Here is a 12,835-nt window from a genome sequence, read left to right on the forward strand (position 1 = left end):
ATTATCTGTATCAAACAAAAATTAGAACCATTCCTTTGTAGATAAGGCACCCAAACACTTTTGTTCCACTTTCCCCCTAACTTTGGCACCTTCTCACTGACATTTTTTGTCCTGTTGAAGGAGTTTAGACTTATTAAGAATAAATACAATGTTTCATTCCATTCAGATGAAGTGAATTTACTCCAGGAAACCTCAGTAACTTTATTATCCTGCAAATCTCAGGCCAGTAAAAAAATCCTGTCAGAATTCACGAATCTCTTTCAGTATAAAGCAGTTCACTTCCTCCCCATGACATGCAATAAGAAAGTGTGACACACTCAAGAGAATTGTCACCAAATGTAAGACCTGCAGCATGGAGATGCTGCCTGTATGTACTGACCTACATGCAACATCTATCATCACAGATCTACTGTCTGTCTGGCATCTGGAGAAAACAAATCTTCCCAACTCCCGAGTACCACTGTTGCAATGTTGGAAATACACATTAATTTTTTATTACCTTCCACTCAGAACCACTTCACATATACTTTTAAAAGCTGTATTTTTGACATAGAAGAATTAAACACAGACACATTTGAACAATCTGGAAGTTGAAGAGTGTGTGTTCAGTATATTAAAAATAAAGTAAAAAGAGTCCAAAGAGGACCATGTTGCTACCTCAGAAGATTATAGGCACACATTGTATCAGAACATATTAAAGCTGTAAACATTTACTCAAACACAAAGCCATTGTGAAGTTCCACATGCACATACCTCCAAATTCTGACATTCCTGAGCCGAGTTAGTAGGTAGACCAATCCATTTGATTTCCTTTTTCTCCTTAGAGATAATGTTCATGGCCATAAGGACATTTAAGGCATCATAGACACGTCGTCTAATATTCTTCTGGTCATAAGCCTGCTGTAGACACAGTGCATTAATCAAAAATATACCTGTGTCAAAAATATTTGAAAATAAACATATTACAGCAAATGGGTAAACTCAGTTAATATCTGAACTGTTTCATTTAGCAGTAGGAAAAACAGAAAAAATCTCAAGAGAAATTTCTCTTCCCCCATTCAGTTCACATGTAATTGACTTCCCATATACTTACTGATTCATTTGGTGAAATGTGATTATCAGTGGTAGTGAATTCTGCAACCAACTCGTCTGCCACCTCATTGTATGAGGTGGTTCCTTTTCTCTGTACCTTCTCACAAACCTTCATAGAGAAATGACGTAAACCCTTGCCATTCTTCTCGCCTTTTTTGTTCCGCTTCCTAAATATACGTATAATATATATTTTAAGAAGATTTCAACTTTGGAATATTTGATGTCTCTTTTTCAAATACAGGCACACTGCTGTCAAAAACCCAAGCCTTCCCTTTTCTTCCATTTCTTATCCCTTACCATCCTTCTCTTCTACATTTTTCCCCCTACATTTTACAATATTTATAAACAATTATAGTATCTTGATGCTGAAACACAATATAAATTTATTATTTTGGCAACTTTTCTAGCTTCAGTAGAATCACAAAATCATAGAATAGTTTGGGTTGGAAGCAATCTTTAAAGGCCATCTAGTCCAACCCCCTTGCACTGAGCCAGGGTATCTTCAGCTCAGCGAGGCTGCCCAAAGCTCTTTCCAACCTGGCCAGAATTCTTTCCAGTAGCAGACAGTAAATTAACAACAGGGATATTACTTGAAGAAGTCAATAAATAAACCTTCCAAATTTCAAGACAAGAAGAGATAAGGGGATAAATACCAGAACATGAAAACTGAATCAGAGGAGAGAATTTTTTGTCCTTTTAAAAAATTTTTATTTTTAAGTAGCACATAGATTGAGCATTTTCTATGCAATGTGATACTGATACTGACTGAACAGACAAAGTCTGGTATTGGTTGAACTCACTAAACATTACACTATTACTAGAACACAGATTTGAAGTTATACAGTATATGAAATTGCTATTAGAACTTCAAAGTTACAAGATACAAGCAGTATAACAAAGTTTTCTGCTTTGTGAAGTTTTTAAATAAAAATATCCTTGTAACCAGAGGGAAAATACAAGTATCAACAAAATTAGTTTCAGCAAGGGGAAGTCTCAGTTCTTACATCTCATTTCACTGTATAATTCCAAAGCAGAAATCTATTTATGTGTAACAGGCCAATAATAAATTTAGTCTTAAAGCAACTACATTTAACAAGATGCCCTTAAAAACAAGCTTGCGTGAAAAAACACGTCAAAAGAATGCATGCATTGTATTTAATACTTTTTCTCAAAAAGGACTACATTCTTATTTCAAGTGGCACTCTGGGATATCCTTGTTCAATCAGAAATACACCATATTTTTCTGAAAATACAGCAGCATAAGAGAAATCATAGAATCAAGTCAGACAAATTCCTGTGTCCTTTTAGGAGCTAAATTCTCTAAAAGTCAGTAATGTCAGAATATCTACCAGAGCTTACAGAAAATATTCTGCATTCTTTTACAAGAAATGAAGAGGCACTCATGGTGTGAGTACTCCCTATTTTAGTACAGCAGGCTTCAGTGGTGAAGTGCTCTTGATGAAAAGGAAAAGACCTTTGCACACTGCTAGCCTGAGGAATACATACACTATCACAACACTTAAAACAAAAGTTCCAACACTTTATTAATCCTTTCTATTTTGCTCACCCAGCAGACCAAGGTGAAGAATCTCCAGTCTGGTTCTGTGAGGCAAAATGTGTGTTAGGTGTGTGTGGACTTCCTACCAGGATGGTGTTCTGTGCTGAAGGTCTCTGAGGTGTACCAATAACCTACAGTGAAGAAAAATCATGTGGAAAATGGTAAGAATTCCAAGACATTTGTAAGTGACACAATTGAAATGATGCATTATCCAAACACTAGTACTTTACATTCTTCTCTTAGATGCATCTAATTTATACACACATAAAAAACTGACTACAGCTAATATAGTTAGTGCACACCCCAAGAGTTATGGGCATTTATATTTTAACCTTCTTCAATCAGGTTTTCATGCTTGGTGGATTTCTTAACACTGTTCAGCACTAACTTAGACATGATCAAAACACACGCACACTCTCTCCCTCCAAGGAAAATGGGGGGAAAAGGGAGGGAAAAAAAACCCCCTACCCTACCAAATTATGTATAAGGATGCTGCAGTAAATTACAGTTAAAATATGAATGTAAAAAAATCTGAAAATCAGTAAAACCAGAGAGAAAATGCAGAGCTTTTGCAAGAACCCTCTCTCCTGGTGTTAGCCTCTATCACTAAAGTCAAAACTACTGTGTTAGACACAAGAAAGAATAAGGGTGAACTTTTTTTCATCACTGCAGTGAGAGACATCAAATTAGGCAAACCCATTCCACTGCAAACATGTTGAGAGCACACACTTGGCTAAGCACAGTCTTCCAGCCTCCATGTGAATTGTCCTGAAGATGTGGTAATTTGACCATAAGTAATAATAACATACATCAGCACATAGAACTGTGCCCTCCTATCTCTGAAACTAGCTAAACAAAACACCCACTTTTGCAGGTGATGATTTTATCTCTGAATTGTTTAAAATGTAACTTTCTAGAAAATATGGATTTAGGGGGAAAAAAATATATCCTATAGATTCCTCTTTTGTAGAAAGATATACCTACTTTTTTGGGGTACATTGACCTCCCAGTGGAGACAGCTGGCTGCATCCCTGACATCAGGTAAATGAAAAAAAACATCAACCAAACCTAAACCCATAACCATCCACAAGCTTGCCATATTTTCCTGCAGATACATTCTGTCTGAGCAGCAAAACTTAATTTTTCTTCCTCAAGCCATCTTCAACAGTTAAGTCTCAACAAGAGTAAAATACAAAAACTGAAAATGAAACATTTCATGTGTGAAAGTTACATAGATGGTGCCTAAGGTAGTCTAGTGACTGTAGGATTTCAGCTATCTCAAAAGACAAACAGCTGTATTTTTTCCGAAATATTCTCTTTATATTATGCCACATCTCTGAGCAGTTAATGTATAAATTTGTTATATCACAGAATGACAGAAAGACTAGGTTGGAAGAGACCTTCAAGATCCTCAAGTCCAACCCATGGCCTAAACACCTTAACTAAACCATGGCACCAACTGCCATATCCAGTCTTTCTTTGAACACATCCAGGGATGGTGACTCCACCACCTCCCCAGGCAGGCCATTCCAACATTTTATCACTCTTTCTGTGAAAAACTTCTTCCTAATATCCAACCTATATTTCCCTGATGCAGCTTGAGACTGTGTCCCATATCCACTTCTGACAGCCAGAACATCTTAGGTACGCCTTTTCAGGAGCATTGTACCATACTTGAAATGTTTCTGTCTCTTATGTAAAGCCAAATCTCCTCTACTGCTTTTCATAAAGAAAACTTAGGATGGTAGGAAATGGCATGAGGGTGGGGAATGCTGGCACAGGACACATGTGAACCTGCTCACTTTATCCCCATGAAAAAAAGTACTATCAGTTCTGATACCAAGTGGTCTGGCTCACCAAATGTCTCCAAAGAGTGAAAACCACCCATGTGCTATTCAAGTAAATAGATTACATGGAGAACTGAAGAAAGCTGTAAACTGGTTTCTATTTCCTAGATGAATTGCCAGAAGACTGCAAGAGATGATTTAACACCTTGCTTGCAGAACGTCCCACTCTCCAATTCCCAGCCTTTCTAATTCCACGAGCAGCCCCACCACTGTACCTCTAGAATTTGTAACACTGCATAAGGTGAAAGCCAAACCAGAACAGGGGCAGGGTTGAGGAGGAAAATAATTACAGCTGGAGAAAAAACAAACTGGCAGCAGCAAACCCTGAACCTCTACTGCACTCAGAACAGTCCTGAAATATTCAATTCTAGAAAGGAAGAAATGAAGTGTGCAAATTCACAGGTTCATTTCTAGAGTGGGACAGAGAAGTCTGATTAACATCCACTCTACACTCAAAATCTACTCCACTGCTTTCATATGAAGAAGAACCCCAAATATAATGTCGCAACAATATAAGACACTCTAGTTCAGATGTTGACATGTTACAGTTGCTTTCCAGAAGATTGAGACTAATTCTACTCAGATCACTGAATTCTAATTTTGATTACTGAAAGAATTACTATAACCTATGCATTATCTATTGCATTATTATAAGATTCCTTAGAACATCTAATTTCATATATCTCACATGAAGTTCAAAACAAGTATTTCAGCAAAACAATATTTAAATTAAGAACTAAAATCTAGTTATGCTTTCAATTCTATTCCACCTAGCTCAAATTTCCGTAAAAACACGTTTATGGACTTCATTTACATTTCCCTATGCCAGATTTCAGAGCAGAATCTGAAAGAGACATTGATTTTAAATGGCAAGACTAACAAAATGTAAAGCCACCTGAACACTGAGGTAACTTCACATTCATTTGTGAGTCACCTTTGAACTTCTTTACGCAATACGTATTTTTTTTTAACCTAAGTCTACTAAAATTAGAAACAAACTTAGATTATCTGCCCATCATGAGTGATACAGACTACCAGGCTACTTCAGATTTGCTAAATATGTAACAATAGGATAAGCAATAAAAACAAATAACTAACCAAATAATCAAAATACATAAACAAAAACCCCAAAACAAACAAAAAAACCCCAACAACCAAAAAACCCCCACATCCCACAAACAAAGAAACCAAAAAAACCCCACAAAGTGTCCTTACCACTTGTTGTGCAATGTTGACATTAGACTGTCCAAATGTTTTTGGCAGGAGCTGTTTTCCAATTGTATTTACTGTAGAAGGATGAACAGCCAATAGAGAAACAACCCCTAAAACAAATACAAGCAGAGAGCTTCAGGTCAGCACATTGTAGTATTTTAGCAAATAGTCTCATCTATACTACCAATGCATATTAATGGAAACTAGCCCTGAAACATGTAGTCTCAATATAAATGTAGCATTTACACATTTGAAGCATAAAAAAGAAATTAAAATTCACAGTATGTTCTCTCAAACTTTCTTCTATGAAACCTTACAGGTCACTGCTTTAATATGAGTATGTTTTAATTCCTTGTATTCCAATTTTTCTCTTAAAGCAGAGTAATAGAGACAACCACCATTAAACAATAAGCATAATCCTCTCTTTTTCTACTCTTACACTTTGTGGCTATTGAAATAATTTTCAGTACCACCTGACAAACATGCCTAATGCCACAGCATATGGCATAGCCTTCTGAAACATGTTGATCTACAGAAGATAAAATTTAGCTGGAACAGGCCTTTCCAAGGGAATATTCCCAACTTTCATCTAAGTCTCCCCCCTACAGCTGAAGGCAGTGAATTAAAGAACAAACAACCCCAAGAATCCATTATTTCAGAAAAATACATGCAACTCAGCAGCCTGACCCTGGAGCAAAGGTTGTTCTCTCTCCCTGTTCATAACCTATACACAATCAGCACTGGTAGGTAAAGCAAGTCTTAAGCCATGTAAAAGACAAATCAACTACAAAAATAATAACCCAGGTATCTGCTAGCAGACTGATGTTCCACAATATAGTTGAGAGGAAAGAACCCCAAACCCACCTATTCAAAACAAACAAAAAACTCCCCAACCAACGACAAAACAGAGCAAAGAAAAAAGCAACAAAGATTGACTACAGTAAGAAAATTATGAACCAACCAGTCTTAAAATACTGGAAACTTTTTTTTTTGCCAAATCAATTGTCAAGGGGTTGTCAGGTTTAGCAGCTGTTTCTCTGAGATTACTTTTTAAGATGCCAATGGGGTCAGAAGGACTTGGTACAACTCTCATTCCTCTCTTTTCTTTGACTGTCCAATACAGAAGCAATATTATATATATATGTATGTATATGTATATATAAAATGAGCATTTTTACAAGAGTTGTATCAGGAGGGTTGTAACTGGTCCTTAAGCATCCCTCTTTACACATTCAGGAAGTCTACAGGAAATCTGAGGACAATTCAAATCTTCTTTAAGCCCTTGCTTTCCAGAAGGCTGATATTTCCCAGCTGCTATTACTACACCATGTCAAAGTGATAGCTTCATGTAAGAATTTACTCTCAGTGATCAATCTATTCCCAAACAGGAGGCAGCAGCATGGCCTTCTTCCATTACTAACCAGCTTCCCAGTGCTCTTTCAGAAAGCCAGCAGCTACCCAGTTTGTAATGTAAGTCTGTTATACCTTCCTGTCCCTCCAAGTACACGCATCACTATCATGACTGGAATTTGTTTGTTCTTCCTCTCTGTGGAATACAATAAATCAATATAAACTACCCTGCCTAGTAGTGCTTGTGTAGCTTCTTCTCAGCTTCCTGGAGGTTTTTTTTTGACTTCTCCTCACTGCTTTAAAAAATTCAGTGCAATCTGAAGACTGTATTTCCAGTATAAAAGACTGCTTTCCAAGGTTAAGACATCTCAACTATTTGATATCTCAGAATCACAGAATAGTCTGAGTTGGAAGGGACTCACAAGGATCATAAATTCCAATAATCCAGTGAATGGCCTATACAGGAATCAAACCCCCAACCCTGGCATTATAAGCACCATGCTTTAATCAACCCTCCCTTACTTCTCATGGTCATTGTTGCCCATGCTTTCTAGTTCTCCTGCCCTTTCTTTTGCAGATCCAGGCATCCATCCACTACCAAGGAATGCAGTATGCTATTTATAGCTCATTTACTATTTTATTCCCTGTTCCTTTCCAAGTAATTCTCAAAATTCCCCACCAAACACTCATACCACATTTTCATTAATATAACCTATATTAATGAAAATGCTTTCTTCAGTGCTAATAGCTCACTTGAGATACCCATTGTACCAAGTTCAGTTTTCACCAATTATTAACCCATGGGAGGACCATCCCATTCTATCACACTTTAGCTTAACAGGCTGATTAAGGACCTTGATAATCAATTTTTTTTTATTATTTTTAAGAAATGCAAGGACATAATTCTGATTAGATAATCCTTTTCCACATGGTTGTTGACTCTTTCAAAGCATGACTTTGAAAAGAAGTAACTGCAGACCCTGCCTTTTCCCCTCCCTCTAGAAAAGCCCTGTTGAAGGCCACTCTCACATCTGTCCACACATATATTGCTTCTCTGTTAGGTGCTCAACTGGGCTGCCACAGAACTCTGACTTACTCATCTGCCATTACCTGAGCCATTCCCAAATCAGTGCAGGCGATGCTGCTCTCTTTCCTTCTGGTACTACATCAATTATACACATATTACAAGGATAGAAGCACCATTGCTAGCTCCTTTCAGATAGACAAGACAGACAATTTTCTATAATGCGTGCTACCCATTCACATTATGAGTTTTTTCCTACAACAGCTTCCAAATATTACTTCAGTAGGACAACTTCATAAAGAACAATACTCCCATAAGACCCTCTAATCTTCACATTCACTCAAGAGACTTAATTATTCTGGTATGTTTTAAAATAAAATAATTCTTTATGTTATCATGTTGTTCATTAAAAAAATTTTATGCAATCAACAGAGACAAAAATGTTGTGCCAGCGTCAGTCGAGACAAGAGCAGAGGCTGGGGTCAGTGGTTAGGGGCAGATACTCAGGAAAGCATCAGGGGCCTGGGTAGACCATAAGCTCTGGGTGACCCAGAGGTGCTCTCCTATGCTAACAAAGACTTAAACACATCCTGGGCTGCATTTGGAAGTATATAACAGTAAGTGACTATTCCTTTTCTTTCAGCACTCCTTACACTGTCCCTGGATGACTCTGCTCAGTTTTGGGGCCCAAGGTGCGAGAGAGGCACTGGCAAACAGGAGACAGTGCAGCAGGAAGACAGCAGTGTGCCTTGGGTACTGGAATATGTCCTGCACAGGGAGCAGCTCAGGGAGCCTGGTGCATTCAGCCTCTGGAAGAGGTTAAAGTGGAGCAAGGGGTGTTATATACAGAAATCACTGCCTTCAACTGTTAAAGGGAAGTACAGAGATGACAGAGGACACAACAAAAGGAAAAGAGGGAACAATCACAAGTTGTTACTTGTGACAGCCAGGGAAATTGCCAAAGGCAGTGCACAGCAACAGGCTGCATAGGAGATTCCTTGGTAATACACAGCAAAATTCAAGAACTGAAGGCTCTGTGCATCAAAGCTGATCCTGCTTTGAAGGTAAGGTTTAATAGATGGCTTCCAGCCTCCTGTTACTAATAATTTTATTTTCTGAACAGAAATAGCTACCTTGCAACTAAAACATCCATGGGAAGGAAAGAGCACACACTATGTTTCTTTGAATTTTTTAATTACACTAACATTTCCTGTAGTGCTGTGCCAGAGTTAATTTGTGCTACTGAACCAACCTGGCTCTAATCAGAAACTACAAGGTTCATCTTTCTGTACAGCACAAACTGACTGGCAAGGAAACATAAATGTAAGTGAAAGAATAGTAACACAAGCACCACTGTTCAAAGCAAAGTCAACTTATAAAAGCTATCACGAGTATAACTGCTCAATTATACAGACAACAACACTTTTAAGAGGATATTTTCAATGTCTCTGTCCAAGTGCATTCTATTTTCTCATTTGCCTCACATGCAAACATTTTAGTCATATTCATCTGCATTTTCAAAGGCTCATAATATGTGGGAGGTTTTTGTTTGTTAAATACAAGCAGAAGTAATTTTGTCAACTTAGATTTGCAACTGACTGACAGCTCAGTTTCTCAAACAAATCTTGCTACTAATTCTTAAATTACTGTTACTCAGGAATCACTGCAATCCCTATAATCCTGTATTTTTGTAGACAACATACAGTGTACATAACAGCATGTAAAGATAAAAATCACAAGTTTGTGAACAATTTTACTGGCATCAACTCTTCTTCCTTTTCAAAACAGATTATTAATACTGCTAGTACTGACATATCTTTTTTTTCCCCTGGAGGAGTTTGAGAACCACAGGAAAATGCCATTTAGAGCAGAAAAAAACCAATGTATACAGAAGGATATAACTACTACTACTACTTATATTCTCAGTATCACAAATGTTTGGAAAACTACTTTTAGTAACTTATAAGCAATCATTAAACCTAAAGGGAAGTAGAACTTCACCAGTATGATGTTCCAGAATACCTCCAAATACAAGATAATGATGCAGGTGGAATCACAGAGTAATGGCATAAAAAAATTGCAGATGAAAAGAAGCAGCACTCTAATAAACCTGTTATTATCTGTCTACAAACAAGGAAGTGCTCTCTTTGGTTACTGGTTAACTCGACTTCCCTGGCATATAAAAACAAACCAAAGAGTTTTACCAAAAAGAAGAAATCCTTTGCAGAATTTGACAGTTTAAAGGACAGGTGATGCAGTTAATTAAGAACATTTTAAAAATCTTAAGATGACACAGAAAAAAGACACAGTATCAAAGAAATGAGTGCCCTCTGCAGACAGTGAGGTGGATCTCCTAAAAAGCTGACTGCTCCAGTTCTTGAAACATTAGTGACTTTGAATTTGGTGTTCAGGATAGAGAGGATGGGCTGAAGTACTCCTTGCCACAGGAGCAGAAATCCCACTCATTCTAGATACTCTACCATTTTCTTAAGTAATTTGCCTTTATGTTTTCTTTACTTCAGAAAAAGAGAGCAGTCAACAGAAAAGCAACTCAGTTCCCTTGTAATGCAGCCTCTAACAAAGTTCTGTCATACAACAGACATGACAATATCCTGAGAGCTGATTCCCCACATGTCACTCCTGTTACACTGCAGTTGCTAACATCTCTGTCAGGAACACCATAAATATTTCATGTTATTTTATTAGTTAGTTATATGCTAATTTTCAGAAAATACAGAATTCTTTTTAAGGGTCTCTGTGTGACAATACACAAATTATTGTCTCCAGTTGTGTGCCAAGCCAAGTAAAAGCACCTCTACTTACTGAACAAGCCATACCATTGTGTTATACAGCAATTCTTAACTTTTGTACTGAAATCCATGTCTCCCAGTGTGTAGTACTCACTCACAACTCAGACTCCTACATGATTCTTACCATCTTTACATATGACTAGTAATAATTCAGCTACTACAAACCAGTTTTTCCAAGTCTGTATTGAAATAAACTGGGGTCTACTTTTAGGCTTTCCAAAATTCCATTTCTACTTCCAGAAATAGTTTTATTTCCTTAGCTTGACTTTAGACAGTATTAATTGGATTTACCTCAGCTGCAGTAACATAGATTTTATAACCAATTTCAAGCATCTGTTTGCTGAAGCATAATTCATGGGGTTCTGAAATTGATCTCTTGTTCTATTCCAAAGGAACAATTGCAGTCACTGTTAAAAATCAAGGAGTATGAATTTTCAAGTAAAAGCAACAATAAATTACTCTGCAAGTTTCTTGTCATAGAAATAAAAAGAACAAAACAATCTTATAGTTAGGCAGTGTTGAAATAAGAGTCTAAACACACCTTAAAATGTTACATGTTTGACTTTGACTCTTTCAAATCTGAAATGTAAATATAATTAGGCTATAAACTGCGAACCATTTTTTTAAAGTGTAAGCAGTGAAAGGAGCTAGAGACATACCTTACAAACATTTTCTGGTTACATACCAATAATGCCACCTACTGGCATAAGAGAAGATCCAACTTTTCTTACTGAGTAACTTTTAATTTCTCAGTGTCTAAAATTCACTGCCAAATAACCAATAGAAAACACAAACTCATAAGGAAGTTTTACTAGTTCAGCCCCTATTAAAAATTCTTTCTATCCTTCCAAACCATATGTATTTGCTAACTCTCAAAATTAATTAGCCAATTGGAAACCACCTTCCTGGTTACCAAGGAAAACAAACCTTTCACAGTAATACTGTTTTTTCAGGGCTATATGGAGTGTTACACTCCAGTAATAGAAATATACAGGGGTATCACAAAACATGGGCAAATTTACAGACAACTTCTTCTGGAGTTTGCACAAGCACTGGAGGAAACACAAGCTGCCATCTCATTTCTACCACAAACAGGCTGATACCTCTTACTTCACACGAGAGATGGTTTTGAAGCAATACATTTTTAGAGCATTTTCTAGAAAGGTATTTTATGTGCATGACTAATTTATTCAAAATTGCATGCATTACTTATAAACAAACCTTCGTGGGGTTGTTGTTTGGGGTTTTGGGGCTTGTTGTGTTTTTGTTTGGGGTTTTTTATACACTGTTTTCTCCTCTTAAAACAAATAAAGTCTGTCCCTGCTTTAAAACACAAATCCTAATCTGGAGTTCATGGCTGAGAGCAGTCTTTCTGAGATCAGTCTCTCCATGAGATACTGGAAGCAGGTCCCCATTTGCTAAAGCAAAAAGGTTTTCTACACTGGTACCCTGTTTCTGTCAGCAGACATCAATGAACAGTCAGGAATGAGTGTATGGATAAGACTTGCATGCAGAGATTATTCTGTAACATACCCTCTCTATCTGATTCCAAATCTTTAGGACTTTTTGAGCAAGAGGTTGTTCAGCAAAACTGTTCAGCAAGATGGTGATGTTCCCTCTTTATTACTCATCTAAGAAACACCAGCAACATAACCCTACCACCAAAACTCAAGTCTGAAGAGAGCTTATCCAGTTACCATATTTCTGCCAGTACAGATTAAAAATTCACAGAAGCTCATTCACAGCCCATTTTGAAAGCATTGCAACAAATCTGCTCAGGCTGTGAGAACTTTTGCATCATAACTGGTTTTGACCAGAAGAGCCAATCTTTGCTTATCTCTCCTACTTGAGTCATATACCTTATAGTCACCACTTAGTCACGTACCTTATAGACTGCTGACCACAATGCTATAGAACTGTTTCACCAACAATATTCTGCTCT

At 37.1% G+C, this 12,835-nt stretch overlaps 1 protein-coding gene across 5 annotated transcripts in view; it reads right to left on the reverse strand.

Annotated features, from left to right (window-relative positions):
- TFDP1 (transcription factor Dp-1) overlaps positions 1–12,835 on the reverse strand; it is a 37,618-nt gene that overhangs the window by 7,652 nt on the left and 17,131 nt on the right. For 4 of the 5 annotated variants that reach the window (XM_054271849.1, XM_054271848.1, XM_054271846.1 and 1 more), the window contains exons 4-7: positions 5,713–5,819; positions 2,660–2,781; positions 1,094–1,259; positions 754–900 (exon numbers count right to left, since the gene is read on the reverse strand). In XM_054271849.1, the coding sequence (XP_054127824.1) occupies positions 754–900; positions 1,094–1,259; positions 2,660–2,781; positions 5,713–5,819 (542 nt within the window). The remainder of the gene's footprint in view (positions 1–753; positions 901–1,093; positions 1,260–2,659; positions 2,782–5,712; positions 5,820–12,835) is intronic. The other variant, XM_054271850.1, reaches the window with a different exon arrangement.

This window comes from Melozone crissalis, unplaced genomic scaffold (assembly GCF_028551555.1).
Source record: "Melozone crissalis strain CALT ecotype California unplaced genomic scaffold, PUWL_Pcris_2 ptg000013l_1, whole genome shotgun sequence".
Classification (NCBI taxonomy): Eukaryota; Metazoa; Chordata; class Aves; order Passeriformes; family Passerellidae; genus Melozone; species Melozone crissalis.